The following is a 17751-nucleotide window of genomic DNA, read 5'->3' as shown; positions in this document are numbered from 1 at the left end:
CCAGGGTATATCGCCGAATTAAGAAAAATAATTTAAAAAGAATTTCGTCAAATTAAAAAAGCGTTCTTTGAAGCTACATAAACCTGTTTCTTTCTTCTTACAAGTGCCACAATTATAACTTATTCCGCAATGCAATAACTCATCTGATATTCGCCAAGTTAATTCCAGAAAATTGAACCCGTACTTCAAAAGGTATCCCGCTGGAATCTTCATTTACGTTTGCCTCCGTTGCTGCGGGGGTTTTCCAAGATACGAAATTATAAAACCATTTCCAGAAGTTCCTGTAATTGTGAAACATCGGAGCGTTTCCGTTGTAAATCATGGAGAAGTATTTTATGAATTACGTGAAAACTCGCTCCGGTGGCATTTTTCGTTTCGTCTGAGAAATATTGCCGACAAGTGTTTTTACAACCTCTTCTGGTGGGTACAGAAGCCGATGTATCTCCCCTGTTGAATCATTCAAGTCACAAACACATCGCTTCTACGATGGGGTGGATATAAGCAACTTCATTACATATTATTGGATTGGTTCAGTATTCACTTGATGGAAATTCATTTCAAATCGAAAGTGAAATGACCGTTATGATACACGATGTTCCTAAATTGGAGGTAAAGGGTGTTTTTTTAGAGCTATAGAACTTTAAATTGCAATAAAACAACGATGGATTATTCGATTGACATGAATTTTATTTATCCGCAAGATAATCTTGTGGCATTACATTTTAAATATGATTTCTGGCTCGGATGTAGTCCAATCTGGATGTCCGATTTTCGATGACTTTTTCCAACATTTGTGGGCGTATATCGGCAATAACACGGCGAATGTTGTCTTCCAAATGGTCAAGGGTTGTTGGCTTATCCGCATAGACCAATGATTTTACATAGCCCCACAGAAAGTAGTCTAGCGGTGTTAAATCACAAGATCTTGGAGGCCAATTCACAGGTCCAAAACGTGAAATTAGGCGGTCACCAAACGTGTCTTTCGATAAATCGATTGTGGCACGAGCTGTGTGACATATTGCGCCGTCTTGTTGGAACCACAGCTCTTGGACATCATGGTTGTTCAATTCAGGAATGAAAAAGTTAGTAATCATGGCTCTATACCGATCACCATTGACTGTAACGTTCTGGCCATCATCGTTTTTGAAGAAGTACGGACCAATGATTCCACCAGCCCATAAAGCGCACCAAACAGTCAGTTTTTCTGGATGTAACGGCGTTTCGACATACACTTGAGGATTAGCTTCACTCCAAATGTAGCAGTTGTTGACGTAGCCATTCAACCAGAAGTGCGCTTCATCGCTTAACAAAATGAAATGGACGTAGTGCGCTATACGTGTAGCTTGAATATCAAGCCAAGCCGTGAATTTCTATTCACAAGATATTTCACTTTAATTTGGCATAGGTATTCTAATTTAAATTTGATCATTTGATATGATAATTTCGAATGCAAATCTACAGGGTGATTTTTTTTCTGGAGCAATGCTCGGTTCTTTCCTCTAGAATTTTTGTTGTTGGACTACTGGTCGTTCAGAAAAAAGTAAAAAGAAACTCTGTCTAGTAGTACCATTTTTGATATCTTGTAGTTTTGTCGTATATGTTACCGATTTCGAGAAAAAATTTGATACAAATCTCTAAGGATAACCTGACCACATCATTAGTGAAGCCACACTGTTTTTAAAAATGTTTCAATTTATTTCAGAGCTGAAAAAGATCTTTCCGACTGCTTTAGAAGACGAGGAAAAGTGGTATGATCACGGATGTTTCCACTAAGTTCAAGGTTTTCACAGGAAAATCCATGTCCTCTTATTTTCCGGTGAGTATTTGTAACGACTATTACTTCCGGCATATTCAATACTAGATTAAATTCTCAAAAAAATTGCTTTGACTAACAGGGCGTAACCATTATTTTTTGTTGTGCCCAACTATTATTTTCAAATTTTGAGGCGGAAATGGGTGAGTTGAATATCTTGTTAGAGGAAGGTGCTATGAGAAAAAAAAATCAATTTTGTATCTCGAAAACAAAACGTTTGCGGGCTCATGTTTGTAGGACTTTGTTTTCTTGAAATGATCCGATATAATCTGTCATTTTTGTTTGTACTTTCACTTTGGAGTTGCAGAGTTAGAAGCAGAATAGTTATTTATAATACAAGTGCAGAAGGCATTGATATTCTTCCACGAGTTCAAAATTCAAAAACGAGCCACGAAGTGGCGAGTTTTGGAATGAACGAGTGGTAGAATGAGCCTTCTGTACGAGTATTATACATTATTTTCTCTAATTCATTGCATTTTCATTGAAATTAATGAAATATTTCCATAAATATAATTTAGTGATTTTTGCATTGGAAAATGTTGGTTGGCAGAACTGATTTCTTTAAGGCAAATTGATGAATTGACAGATAAAGCCGTGGCGGAAAGTTCGGAGTACCAACATAGAATAATAAAATATAACCATAAAAACTGTGCGTTTCTGATATATTCTCGCACGATTTTGTTCTACAAGATGTGGAAGAATGAACGGAATAACCACAGAATTAGAGAAAGTTAATTATAGTACCAAAAATCTAGTATGATGTATAAAAAGGAAAAATAGTATATTGTGCAACAAGTGGGGAAAGTCCAACTTTTCTCACGAGTGTGGAAGTTTGTGGCACGAGGCTCAAAGGCGAGTGCCTCAAACACACGAGCGAGAAAAGGACTTTCTCCACATATTGCACACTATACTTTTCTTACAACTGCACAAATTTCAATAATTCAAGTAATGAACTTGATTCAAATCAAAATGGCCTTCGTTGACAGTATGTGCTAATTTATTGCGTTTCCATAGAAACGACTCAAAAGCCCAATTTCATTGGTCTACCAAGCGAGGTGTGGCAAAGTGCCGTGAGAAATAATATTTCCCACAGGATGAGCAATACATAGTTTTGAAATTGAGTAAGCTATGAAGAATACGCTACTTTTCATAGCAGTTGTAGGAAAAAAAAAATCAACCATTTTATCTACCCTTGTTCTTAAAGTGTTACTTCATCAACTCTTGCAGTTGAAGTGATACTTCATCTACTCAAAAGAGTTGCTATAACAACATTTGAACATAACCTATAAAAAAAAATAATTTCGATAGCTGGTCTCAATATCGGATAACAACAACTGAAACCTATCCGCCTCATTGTCTGAAACTTCCTTTCATCAAAACGCTTTTTTCTCACAACTCATTATCACGTGGTGTCGTTACACTCCGTTTCCGAACTGTTCGGATTACGGAACCTTCGGCTATCGCATGGATTTATTGTCGCGAGATATATAAAGAGAATGAGCGCTATCCACTTTCAGAATGCAGACAGTGTGAAGTGTTCCCCGAAGAAATTCAATATGGAAATTTTATCGCTTCTGAAAAGCAGACCGTGGAAATAAAACACAGGACTTGGATGCGCTATCCCGCTACGATCACTCGATAAAGGATAGCAAAATTGCTATTGCGGAGTTTGGATAGCGTCTGGTCCTCGATGAGAGAGCCCATCTCCAGAAAAAACATGTGGGATCCTGAAGGTTAAGATATATTAAGCCAATTTAACAGTCCCCGGTCTGATGCGTAGTTGGCGGTGCTAGTATTGGATCCATATGATTTTTAGTTAGTACCAACCTTCAAACGATACGTGTCAAAATTTGACAGCAATCCGACCGTTAGTTTGTGGGATATTGCGTTGTGAGTGTAGCTACTTTTGTTATTTGCGAAAAGTAAAAAAAAGGATTTCGTGTGCTTATAAAATATTGCTTTTTGAACGGAAAAAATACAGTTAAAGCAAAATTTTGGCTTGATGAAGAGTTTCCGGAGTCTGCACCAGGAAAATCAATCATCATTGATTGGAATGCTAAGTTTAAACGTGGTGAAATGAGCACCGAAGATGGCGAACGCAGTGGACGCCCAAAAGACGCTGTCACCGACGAAAAAAATCAAAAAAGTTCACAAAATAATTTTGAATGACCGTAAAGTGAAGTTGATCGAGATATAAGACATTGTGAAGATATCATCCGAACGTGTACATCATATCATTCATGAATATTTGTACATGAGAAAGCTGTGTGCAAAATGGGTACCACGCGAGCTCACAATCGATCAAAAGCAACAACGTGTTAATGATTTTGAGCAGTGTTTGAAGCTGTTTAAGTGCAATAAACTTGAATTATTGCGTCGATATGTGACAATGGATGAAACATGTCTCCATCATTTCACTCCGGAGTCCAATCGACAGTCAGCTGAGTGGACTGCACACGATGAACCGAATACAAAGCGAGAAAAAACACACAGTCAGCTGGCAAGGTTATGACATCAGTATTCTGGGATGCGCAAGGTATAATATTCATTAATTACCTCCAAAAGGACCAGACCATCAACAGCGATTATTATATAGCGTTATTGGATCGTTTAAAGGATGAAATCTTTAAGAAACGGCCCCATTTGAAGAAAAAAAGGTGCTGTTTCATCAAGACAATCGCTTCTGCATCCATCGTATTCGCCAGATCTGGCCCCAAGCGATTTTTTTCTGTTCTCAGACCTCAAAAGAATGCTCGCTGGAAAGAAATTAAGCGCCAATGAAGAAGTAATCGCCGAAACTGAGGCCTATTTTGAAGCGAAAGACAAATCGTACTACAAAAATGGTATCGAAAAGTTGGAAGATCGCTTTGATCGCTGTATCGTCCTCGAAGGCAACTCTGTTGAATAATAAAATCGAATTTTGACAAAAAAAAGTGTTTTATTAGGGTAGACGAAAAAAAGTTTCTAAAATATGATATTTCACTCGAGAGTTATCGAGTACACGGCGGTCATACATCAATGATTTTAACTACGAATATTCATAAAGCAAATGCGCCCAAAAACCGTGAGAAGTTTCGCGTACCTATTTCATACTTTGAACCAATTTTTCTCATCGAAATCCCGCCTATAAATATTGATGTTATATATCACTCCAGGGCGTGAATTCTTAGCTGACTTAGTTCATTGGATCTATAAATCATATTTTAGAGCCGTATAAATCGATATAACGTAAAATTATTCAGAATGAAAATATGGCGAGAATAAGTGATCCAATAAATTATTATCGGTGGAGAATATAAAAATGCCATTATGTGTCTTCCCAGAACAATTCATGGTTTGTATTATGGGTAGAGCGTTAAAGAGTAAGAGCTCGTGTGCGCCAGGCTTACGTCATGGTATAAAAGCTGATAGTTTCTGTATAAAATGTATCTAATTGGGTCAAGTAGAAATGATATATATATAGGGTGGTTTTTTTCGAAGTATATAACTTTAAGTTGGCATTATTGTTCAAGATGGGGACCGATTTAACAGCTGTCAAGTGATTTATTCTCAGTTTGGTTTGGCAATTCATCATGAAGCGCACTTCTGGTTGAATGGCTACGTCAACAAACAAAACTGCCGCATTTGGAGTGAAGCCAATCCTCAAGTGTATGTCGAAACACTGTTACATCCAGAAAAACTGACTGTTTGGTGCGCTTTATGGGCTGGTGGAATCATTGGTCCGTACTTCTTCAAAAACGATGATGGCCAGAACGTTACAGTCAATGGTGATCGGTATAGAGCCATGATTACTAACTTTTTCATTCCTGAATTGAACAACCATGATGTCCAGGAGCTGGGGTTCCAACAAGACGGCGCAACATGTCACACAGCTCGTGCCACAATCGATTTATTGAAAGACACGTTTGGTGACCGCCTAATTTCACGTTTTGGACCTGTGAATTGACCTCCAAGATCTTTTGATTTAACACCGCTAGACTACTTTCTGTGTTCTATGCGGATAAGCCACAAACCCTTGACCATTCGGATGACAACATTCGCCGTGTTATTGCCGATATACGGCCACAAATTTTGGAAAAAGTCATCGAAAATTGGACGTCCAGATTGGACTACATCCGAGCCAGCCGTGGCGGTCATATGCCAGAAATCATATTTAAAATGTAATGCCACAAGATTATCTTGCGGATAAATAAAATTCATGTCAATCGAATAGTCCATCGTTGTTTTATTGCAATTTAAAGTTCTATAGCTCTAAAAAAAACACCCTTTACTATGACGTAAGTGTAGCATTAAAGGGTTCATAGATTATAAGGAATATCAATGTTGGTGCTATCGGGAAGAATTATATTTGTGTCTAATTCTTCTGAGGGAATTCTTAAAAGGTATTTACTTTATTGTATAAAAATAAGCCTCCGCCAAATTGATTTGAAACATTATGAAACAAATGGACATATTGAATACTAGAGTCACAGTGAAATTGCATTAGCAGATAATCAACTTTATTACCCATAAACGCAACTATTCGAAATTACTGAAGAAGAAAAGACGATAGAAAATATTCTGCAGACATTCCCAGAATGACGAGAAATGTTTGAAAACTCTGTGTGGCAAGTCATGAAAAAAAGCTATAAACTTGAAGTGATTGGAAAAAGCTTGAGTAGATTCAGTAGAGTAGATTGGTGAGTAGATTTTTCGAAAAAGATACTTGAGATGGGTTTATTTTTTCTCTCTGAAACTAACGCAGTCGAAATTAGGAATTTTGGTATGAATCTTGTTATTTTTTTAGAGCACTTCTTCGAACATAATATATAATTCAAACAAGTGCGTCTATAAGTACAGGCTCAAGGTTATGACTTTTTCGTACCTTAATATATTCAAATCATCAATCACTATTTATATGTTTTAAAATTGATTTCGTCTAGAATTTTTCGTCCTTATTTATTGCAATAGTTCACTATATCACTTACAAATCAAATTCATCTGAAATTCGAGTAAATATTCTCAATTTTAATTCTATTTATAATTCCTAGAGTTGAACTGAAAATTCATAAAGAAATGAATAGGTACTATACCAACCGATTGTAGAATATTTATCCCAATTTTTGCATGTTATACATTGACTATCTGTTCTGTAGATTGATATACATACTAACTTATCCAAAAAAGGAAAAACCAATCCTTACAATCGCTAAATTCAGCTCATTTCGATTCAGTCCATAAACGATAGAATTCAATTTGTGAATGTGAATTCAGAACCGTTATCAAGTTGGAATAAGTAAAATGCACCATTAGAAAGTAAGTAACGAATTTGGTATAACTAATGTAATGATGGACGCAATTTGCTTGGACAGATGGCTAATCTGTCCTCGTAATCGAATTTTACAATACAGGGTGTCTCAGAGTAATATAAAATTTTATAGAAAACTCGAAATTGAAATTATTATATACAAATTAGTTGTACCAACAAAAATGACAGATCCCTCTAATCATTTTAAGAAAAAGAGTTGGAAAGCAATTTTTTTCCGAAAAACAAGGTGTTAGAGTTTGATTTTCCCGGTGAACCACCCTGAATGTATTTAATAATATATTCAATAAGAGTATGCTTTTAATGTAAGTTGATTTTGAGCGTGAATTCAACTATACACTGTGTCCGTAAAGTATAGAACAAATTCATTTTTAGCTAAACAGACCATTTTAAGAAATAATCCTGAAACAAGTCGATTTTTTATTTCAATTTACCGTATTTTGAAATAATAATACAGGATGACTCACTTTAAAGTAATGACGTCACCGTCATTTTTTTTAGATGGAACACCCCCTTTTTATTTCAATTTTCCGATTACTCTAGCTGAGCTGATTCCAAAAATGTATCACATGTTGATTCCAATTGGTACAGGGTGGACAAAAATGCAATGGTTTTGTGTTTGCTCATAAAGTAACGAGTAACATTCTTTATTAGTTGAATTAACAATATTATCAAAAATACTTATTGCTATCAGCAATTTGTTTGAATGTAACACCCTGTAGTTTGTTACATTTTTAGATTAATAAAAATGTATAAAAATAAGAAATAATTTCTTTCATATTCTGTCTGGTAAACCACAAGTACCAAACATGTTTGGAAACAGCTCATTTTTATTAATCTAAAAATTTAACAAACTACAGGGTGTTGCATTCAAAGCAATTGCCGCTGTTCAATAAGTATTTTTGATATTATTGTCAATTTAACTAATAAAGAATGTTAAGCGTTACTTTATGAGCACACACAAAACTATTGTATTTTTGTCCACCCTGTACCAATTGGAATCAACATGTGATACATTTTTGGAATCAGCTCAGCTAGAGTAATCGGAAAATTGAGACAAAATGAGGGTGTTCCATTTAAAAAAATGATGGTGACTTCATTACTCAAAAGTAATTCACTCTGTATATTAGATTATTATTCTAAAATACGGTAAATTAAAATAAAAAATCGACGCGTTTCAGGATTATTTCTAAAAATGGTCTGTTCAGCTAAAAATAAATTTGTTCCATACTTTACGGACAAAAAAACCATCAGAGATAACATTTGAAAGTTCATTGCATAACGACGGACCAAAAACTGGATTAGAGTATTTTCGGGCCTGAATTTGCTCAGAAAAAGTATCTATTTTCGAAACAGTGAATAATTTTGCAATGGTTTTCAAATGAACCATCATCAACCTTTACCAATGCTGAAAGCTTCGATCAAGCTATCAAGTTAGAATCAGAAAATCCAGCCTCGGTACAATCGCATCACTGACAACGGTTGATGAAAGAAATGAATCCATATTAAGAGGATATAAACGTCAATTTCTATGGGTTCCAAAGAGTTATGGCGCATAATAGACGCATAACGTTTCTTCTCTTATGGCAATCAACATTTTTCCTTACAAATGCTAGAAATGACTTCCTAGAGATGTGATCAGAATGATTAATACAGTTTTAGGTACGGTTATTGCCTGCATTCAGTTGAACTGTATTTTGAGACGCGATCTCACGCAATGTTGAGTATCAGCGACAAAGGGATGATATTTCAGATACTATACTCTTTTTTTTTTGAGCAGTCGTTACTCACCTTGATTTTGTCACAATGTCTGTAATTTTGGAATTTTGTCTCAAACCATAAGTTTAAGTTTGATTTGTTGATGACGAATTTGTAGTCAAATTCAACGATGTTCGGCCGTAAACTAGATTAATTTTGAACATCAGGAATACGTAAAAACTTATGATAATCAGATTAGGTTCGACTCTCGTGGTTTAGTTCGTAAATGAACGAATTCTGACAAAGGGTTCCGTAAATATGGTAAAAAACTCAATATTTCACTGACAACAGATCTGACAGAGTTGAGATGCATGTATGTACAGGGTGGGCAAATTTCGATGTTTTAGCACTACAACTTTTAAACCAGATGAGATAGACAAAATCTGATTCCCCATTCTCGGTCTCTTTTTCTGAGAAACTAACAAGGGTATTATTCATTTTTGGCCACCTTCTTTTGTTTTCGAGTTATTAGCGAAAATTGGAAAAATGGCGATATCGAAAAACATTTATATCTCCGCTAATACTGATGATAGAGTTATGAAATTAAAACATTATACAGGCACTTTTTTACGTAGAATCCAGTGGCGTGTTCGTATTTTCAAAAGGGTTTCTTATTACGAAGCTATGACCCAAAGTTATGTTTTTTCAAATGGGAACACTAGATTTTTGTGCCATTTTCTGAAAGCTTAATTTTTTCTGATTTCAAAAATATATAACATCGTATGATTTGGATTAATATAAATAATAGAAAATGGCCAAAAACCTCTTTTCACCTAAGAGTCTCAATATTTCTATGGTTTCAACTGTTGATGAACACAGAAAAATTGAGCTTTCCATAACAAGAGCAGTGTCCTTCCGTCAATCTGATTATTTCTATGCTTTTCACTTATTTCTACAAAAGGAAGGTGGCCAAAAATGAATACTACCCTTGTTAGTTTCTCAGAAAAAGAGACCGAGAATGGGGTATCAGATTTTGTCTATCTCATCTGGTTTAAAAGTTGTAGTGCTAAAACATCGAAATTTACCCACCCTGTACAGGGTGAGCCATGAGTAATTTAAGTGTATCAGACGAGTCAAAAAAATTTGAAACAATTTTCGGAATGTTTCCAAACTACATGCCTACAATCTTTTCCATTTGAATCCAGGCCTTCATCTGTGATATTCTTGCAGATGATAGTGAGAGTTTTCGGTGATGGACCTCCAACAGATGTTCCTGTAACTCCTGAGACAACTTCATCCGATGTTATTGAGTGCTGCAGAGATCCTGGAGAGGAGAAATGCAATTTGATTGCAATATGTCCAGATCGTGGAGGTGAGTACATGACATAGGTATATAACGAGATCATCCACGAAGTTTCTGAAGACACTGAAGGAATTTAGATCAGAATTGTTTTGGCACACTTTCCGTTTAAATGTTTATTGTTATCAACAATCGACCTGTCTGAGTGTTTTCACAAATTCTGATTCGTTGTTGTGTTTTTGAGGGTGGACACTTTCAAATGAGACACCATGTATACCTATACATATATAACGGGTGTTTTTTTCGAGGTCTATAACTTTAAGTTGGCATTACTGTTCAAGATGGTGACCGATTTTACAGCTGTCAAGTGATTTATTCTCAGTTTGGTTTGGCAATTCATCATGAATAGACTCACGCCTGAACAACGCTTGCAAATAGTGCAATTTCATTTCGAAAATAATGGTTCTGTGCGGAATACGTATCGCGCACTACGTCCATTTTATTTTGTTTAGCGATGAAGCGCACTTCTGGTTGATTGGCTACGTCAACAAACAAAACTGCCGCATTTGGAGTGAAGCTAATCCTCAAGTGTATGTCGAAACACCGTTACATCCAGAAAAACTGACTGTTTGGTGCGCTTTATGGGCTGGTTGAATCATTGGTCCGTACTTCTTCAAAAACGATGATGGCCAGAACGGTACAGTCAATGGTGATCGGTATTACTAACTTTTTCATTCCTGAATTGAACAACCATGATGTCCAGGAGCTGTGGTTCCAACAAGACGGCGAAACTTGTCACACAGCTCGTGCCGCAATCGATTTATTGAAAGACACGTTTGGTGACCGCCTAATTTCACGTTTTGGACCTGTGAATTGGCTTCCAAGATCTTGTGATTCAACACCGCCAGACTACTTTCTTTGGGGCTATGTAAAGTCATTGGTCTATGCGGATAAGCCACAAACCCTTGACCATTTGGAACACAACATTCGCCGTGTTATTGCCGATATTCAGCCACAAATGTTGGAAAAAGTCATCGAAAATTGGACGTGCAGATTGGACTACATCCGAGCCAGCCGTGGCGGTCATATGCCAGAAATCATATTTAAAATGTAATGCCACAAGATTATCTTGCGGATAAATAAAATTCATGGCAATCGAATAATCCATCGTTGTTTTATTGCAATTTAAAGTTCTATAGCTCTAAAAAAAACACCCTTCAGTTATATAATCTCCAAAGAAACAAAAACAAATGAATGATGATTCAAAAGCTTCTGTCTTCATTCTGATACATTTCTTGAGGCAGGCTGTGAAATAGAAGATATCACCAAACTTCGTGTACCTAATTGCAGTTTCGTTATACCAATTCGACTGCAAAAAAAGATTATTTTATTTTGATCTCACGTAATTGCAAGCGGTTCCCACGGTCTTTGTATCATGCAATGTCAGTTGGAAGATTGCAGAATTACTGGATCGAGGTGTCCATGAAGTGAGCTTTGCTTAATTCGTAAGATATCTGATGTTTTTAAGGAACAACGACCATTACCTTCGAATGATTATATGTAATTTGTATACTTCAAGCGGAAAGGTAAAACATTAAATTTTGGGTAGTATGCATTTTATTTCGCACAGAATGTCTTCACGTTATTTTTTTAACATTGTGAATAGTATACAGTTCAACATGAACTGGATACATACACTCTTACAGACCATTTCAAGAAATAATTCTGAAACAAGTCGATTTTTGATTTTAATTTAACGTATTTTGAAATAATAATCTAATATACAGGGTGAATTACTATCGAGTAATGAACAAATTCATTTTAAGCTAAACAGACCATTTTAAGAAATAATCCTGAAACACGTCGATTTTGATTTAATTTACTGTTTTTTAAAGTAATGATCTAATATACATGGTGAATTACTTTCGAGTAACGACGTCATCGTCGTTTTTTTAAATGGAACACCTCCATTTTGTCTCAATTTTCCGATTACTCTAGCTGAGCTGATTCCAAAAATGTATCACATGTTGATTCCAATTGGTACAGGGAGGACAAAAATACAATAGTTTTGTGTGTGCTCATAAAGTAACGCGTAACATTCATTATTTGTTTCATATTCTGTCTGCTAGAGCACAAGTACCAAACATGTTTGGAAACAGCTCATTTTTATTAATCTAAAAATGTAACTAACTACAGGGTGTTACATTCAAACCAATTGCCGCTAGACAATAAGTATTTTTGATAATATTGTTAATTTAACTAATAAAAAATGTTACGTGTTACTTAATGAGCACACACAAAACTATTGTATTTTTGTCCACCCTGTACCAATTCGAATCAACATGTTATACATTTTTGGAATCAGCTCCGCTAGAGTAATCGGAAAATTGAGACAAAATGGGGATGTTCCACTTGAAAAAATGACGTGACGTCATTACTCGAAAGTAATTCACCCTGTATATTAGATCATTGTTTTAAAATACGGTAAATCAAAATAAAAAATCGACGTGTTTCAGGATTATTTCTTAAAATGGTCTGTTTAGCTAAAAATGAATTTGTTCCATACTTTACGGACACAGTGTTTATGTAGTTATGTAGATGACATTCAAAGAATAATTTGTGAGCGGTTGTTCCCCGAACGGGTCTGTATTCTTAGACTTTTTAGACGAAATTGTCTCAAAACGTCACTGATGACGTAACTGTGGTCAAATTCAATTCTGTGTAAACACAATAACTTTTGAACGGAAAATTTAATGATAGGACAAGCATTCCTTCCATTCAGAAATGAGTGAAAAAGTTTGAGGAGACCTGATAATTAGTGGATAAACCAAAACCAGGAAACCCAAGAGAATGTGGAATGTGATAATAGGTCTGTTCGTGATGATCCCGACCTCTCTTTCCATGGATTCTCGCTTAACCAAATTTTGCACAAATGTCCATTTGCTATAATCAAAGACCATGCTTCTAGTAGAATGGGCCAACTTCATACATGTCCAAACTGTCTCTGCCACGAGCCCACAAAATTTTTCCAAGCAAATTAATCGCCAGAAGAGGTGAAATTATAACAGAGAAAACTGAATACAATATTAAATCACAAACCTACCTAGTCTCTTCATGCACAAAATTTGTGCAACCTGCAACATATGAGTAGTTTCCGATTGTATGCTATCTTACGAAATCCAGGAATGCTAAACTTGCATTGAATATCTCTTAGTGGTGGGGGCAAATTCAAATCCCACGATAAATTCACCGAATAAGGTAGTTCATTAGGAATGACTTCTCAATCCCTATATCATGGAGAGGCAGGCCGGACATATTGTCTACGATGCTAATAATCGAAAGCAACATGGGAAGCCCTACTTCATTATATAGGAGTATCAGTATATGGCTGGAAGCAGTACAGCGCAAGGAAATTGGCAGAACCTAACTTCGTTACATTCTGCGAATCTGTTGTTTGAAGTCGGGATGTAGGTAAGTAGGAGAGACACGAGAAGAAATAGAATTCATCGTCAGTGCAAGGAACATCCATGTATATTACGAAGGAGAACTTGAAATTCGAGATGGATGGAAAAAAAATTCGAGAGAAGAAGTGACACATTTTTTTCTAAACGTTAATCCATAAAGTCACCTTAATACATGTACTCTAACGTTCCTCTAATTTTTCAATAGATTTTCTGTAGAAAGATGACTGCTTCATTAGACCTCAATTTTTTACCCTGGAACAATCTTTTGAGGTTTTCCAAAAGTCAGTAATCACTGAGTGGGTATATCTGAAGAATGAGCTGGGTGTTCAAGCAGTTGACAGCGCAATTTGATCAATTGGACCTTCCTTTCCATCGATTTTTGACAAGGAGCATTTCCTTGGTAAAAAAAACTTTTTTTCTTGACCATTAGACATCGTTTTTGCTCAATTTCTGCACTCCATCGATGCAATAACGTTTTGTGATCTTCACTGTTGATGGTTTTATCTTTGCCAAGCTTTACCAGCTGATTTCACTTTAGACGGCTTTCAACGATTGTTTCCCACTCAGCTGACGCTCTCTTTGACTCAGGAGTGTTGTGAAATATCTATGTTTCATCCTCTGTCTCATTTTGACTCAAGAATTCTGTTTATTTCACTTAATCAGCTGAGGATGCGTTGTTGTTTTTGATTAGCAATGGGCAAGCATTGCAACCATTGGAGAAAAAAACCAAGGGTTTACAATTTTTTTTTTTAAATTTGTTAATAATGTGTTTGTCCACTGCGATTATCTATACACTCCCCAACAGTCAACACGTCTCAGCATTGTGGCAATAAGATAATCCATTTCTTCTTGGTGAATACTATTCCAAGCTACCTGTACTTCATGCTTGAGAGCTGCCAAAGTTCTGGGGGGCTTGGATAAATTTCCAAACCTTCTACCCATGATGTCCCAAAAATGCTCTATGGGCGCAAGATAGGGGATCTGGGTAGCCATGGTAAAAGATTCTCATGGGTCGCTACGAAAAAGTTCAAACTAACTCTGTCAACATTCTCTGGGCATTATTTTGCTGAAATATTGGATTCTCGAGCCGGCTAATATAAGGAAGAACTTATGGCTCCAGTATTTCTTGAAGGTAATGCAGCGCTGTCATATTACCTCGAATAAAGACTTAAGGTGACCTACTTGCATGTGCAATAGCACCCCATACCATAACGTCTACTGTCCGTTGTACCTGACGCTCAACATCAAACTGAGGTTCACGTCTTTCCCCCCGACGTCGTCTCATCCTTCTTCGGCCATCATGTGCACCCAAGGAGAATAGATATTCATCAGAACAGACGATCTGATGTCATTCCACATTCCAATGTTGACGTTCTCTGCACCACTGTAATCGTTGCCGGCGATGCTCAACCGTCAGAGGTAACACAAGATGGGGTCGATAATGCTGGAGTCCAAAAGACCTGATCCGGCGGTAAACCGTTCAGACAGTTACAGGATGGCCTTGTTGTCCTAACCACTTATCAGCCAAAGATCGAGTTGTCGCAAATCGGTCTCTAGTCGCCATAAGTCTTACCCTATGTCCTACGTGAGCGACTAATGTTACGACGCGAGCGACGCCAATTTTATGTACTACGCGAGCGATGTGAGCAGCGCGACTTTTTTTTTGTCCTACGTTGAAATCTACAAACGCGACACGACGCGACATAAATATGGTTGGGTTGGGTTGGGATTGTGCATTGCGGAAGATCAGTCCGTTGTCATACGCTTGTAGAGAAACAGTTATAATGAGGTGGTCAAGAAAACGTAAATTATTCATATGTGAAAATGTGGCTTCAAAAATGCTAATTGTAAGACGCAGAAAAATGGGAAGAAAGAGAAATCCAACAAATTAAATTTTTTTGGAACGAATGAATTTTGGAGAGTTTCACCACTTATATAAACAATTAAGGACTTCTCCAAATTTATTCCACAGTTATTGTAGATTGCTTCCTACAACATTTGACTATATAGAAACAACCAAAAAAAAAATCTAAGAAATACGTAAACCATTACTGAATTGAAATTTTTTTTTCAATCTGCATGGATACCTACGTATTACATATAAATAAGGTTTATTCATTATTACTCAATGATATATTAACCTCAACTATATTTATTTCCTTCAAATGGATATTTCTTCAGCATTAGTAATATAAGTTATGCGTAAATAAATGAAGTGGAATAATAAATGATGATTATTGGTGGGATTTCAAATAAATTATTTATTTCCATGAAACTAATATTTGTTTGACCATAGATCCAATAAATGATTCATTAACTATAATGCATTTTCGATAATATCAAATAAACACTTCTCTCAGTGTATATAATACTATAGTTAATTTGTCAATCTCACTTGTTTCCCCCAGTTCATCGGCAATTCTACTCCATTCTCTATCCACCAACAGTCGATTATGATATCTTTTATCAGTCTTGTCCCAGAGTATACTGGAATTTCTAACAGCCAGTATTAAAACTTCGTTTAAATCATTCATTGAAGAGCGGTCGAAGTAAACCTGCCTGCATCAACAAGAACTACTGAAGTTCGCGCGAATTCCGCTTGGAAATATCAAATAATTTGATCGCCGACAGAGCGCGAAATTTGCCTGAAACAGTTTTACGACCGATACGACTGCACGTAGGACAGCGTTATTATATTCCAAGGTTTGATAAATCGCGTTTGGTCGCGTTGCTCTCATCGCTCGCAATAAATCGCTCACGTAGGACACAGCGTTAGACGTCGATCTTGAACTTCATTTGTGCCCTTTCGACGTCCGGTGCCTACTCTTCTTCGAATTTGGGCATTACCAAACCACGCTTGACAACATTTCCTAACAGAAGTTGGAGTTCTGTTCGTACGGTTAGCGATTTCTCGAAATGACAACCCCACCTCTCGTAGACCAATAATTCGACCTCTTTAAAATTCACTTAGCTGGCTTTTTTACAACAACTAAAAATCGACATTGGATCTCCTCTAACAGCTGGTTTGTTGTAAAATTCAAAAAACTTGACAAAAACGACTACAATATTTAAGTAATAAAAATTGTTTATTTTTTTCTCCAAATTTGATCATTTACTCATTGCTATATATACTATTTATGTTTTACCGACAAAAATTTAAACAGCTCCTTCTGGGTGTTGTAGTTTCTTTGTCAGTTAGTATATATCAATATCTTTATCTTACGCAATCCTGACACGATTCTTTTGAAGCTTGGTACAAACGTGAAAAAGGTGATATGGCAGCATAGGTGCCAACTGTGCGCTTGGCCAGCGACTTATGAGTGACTTGAGCGATGTTTTACAACTTCAGTAGACTATGATGTACAGGGAGATGAAATATAATAACAGAGAAATAGTTTGTTACTAAGCCTCCTCAATTTTGAGAAACAAAATCATATCTATATCTCCAAATTGTTGCACACTGTCACAATACAGAAAAAATGAATGAAACAGAATTAACATGAAATATGATGCAGATAGCTTCTATATTATCAATTTTTTTTGTTGACTTCTACGTGGATCTCTAGTCAACATTGAATTCTACAAAACGCTGTTTACAGACAATTGGGGTTACCTACACTGGGAACTCGAAAAACTAAATACTCAAACAATAGAAGTAAACCTTGGATAATCTATAATGTGTCAGGTTGTCAAAATATGAAAATAAATCATAATATCTGAGTACAATGCCGACGCTCTATCAGATAAAACGATCAAACAACTGGAATATGGATTATCGAAGAGAAAGAGAAAGGTTTTTAGGGTGGAAGTTCATGGTTAAACTATCGTCCGTCCTTCGTACTGCCATTGGAAGCAAACTAATGAATATGTGATGAACCTTTTCGTGTAAACAGGGAAACGGATCGAATTGCCTTCATGATGTACAGGAAAATCCACAATCGATTATTTCCTAGTCAGTTTTCCCTCAGCGTTTGCCTTACGAGGTGTGCATTCCATTCTATTAGTGTCTATTTGTAACACTTCTCTCCATCAAGATGATGGTGGTGACTTCAAACCAAACAACCGTTGGGGGTGAAAAAGAAGAAAAATCAAACGTTAAAGTTCCCTCCCTTGTAAATGCCTTGAAAAACGGTGAGTTCATCGTAGAATTGTTTTTCAATGATTTTTTTAG

General features: G+C 36.2%; 1 protein-coding gene across 3 annotated transcripts in view; it reads left to right on the top strand.

The window, feature by feature from the left end:
* The window catches only part of LOC123685490 (apoptosis-stimulating of p53 protein 1), a 262820-nt gene that overhangs the window by 22311 nt on the left and 222758 nt on the right, over positions 1 to 17751 (top strand). For 2 of the 3 annotated variants that reach the window (XM_045625201.1, XM_045625202.1), the window contains exons 2-3: positions 1703 to 1816; positions 10047 to 10188. In XM_045625201.1, the coding sequence (XP_045481157.1) occupies positions 1751 to 1816; positions 10047 to 10188 (208 nt within the window). In that variant the 5' untranslated portion in view covers positions 1703 to 1750. Of the gene's footprint in view, positions 1 to 1702; positions 1817 to 10046; positions 10189 to 17599; positions 17712 to 17751 lie in introns of those variants that run through there. The other variant, XM_045625203.1, reaches the window with a different exon arrangement.

Source organism: Harmonia axyridis, chromosome 7 (genome assembly GCF_914767665.1).
Source record: "Harmonia axyridis chromosome 7, icHarAxyr1.1, whole genome shotgun sequence".
NCBI classification, from domain to species: Eukaryota; Metazoa; Arthropoda; class Insecta; order Coleoptera; family Coccinellidae; genus Harmonia; species Harmonia axyridis.
Note: the sequence above shows the minus strand (reverse complement) of the source record. Positions and strands in the feature narration are given on the sequence as shown.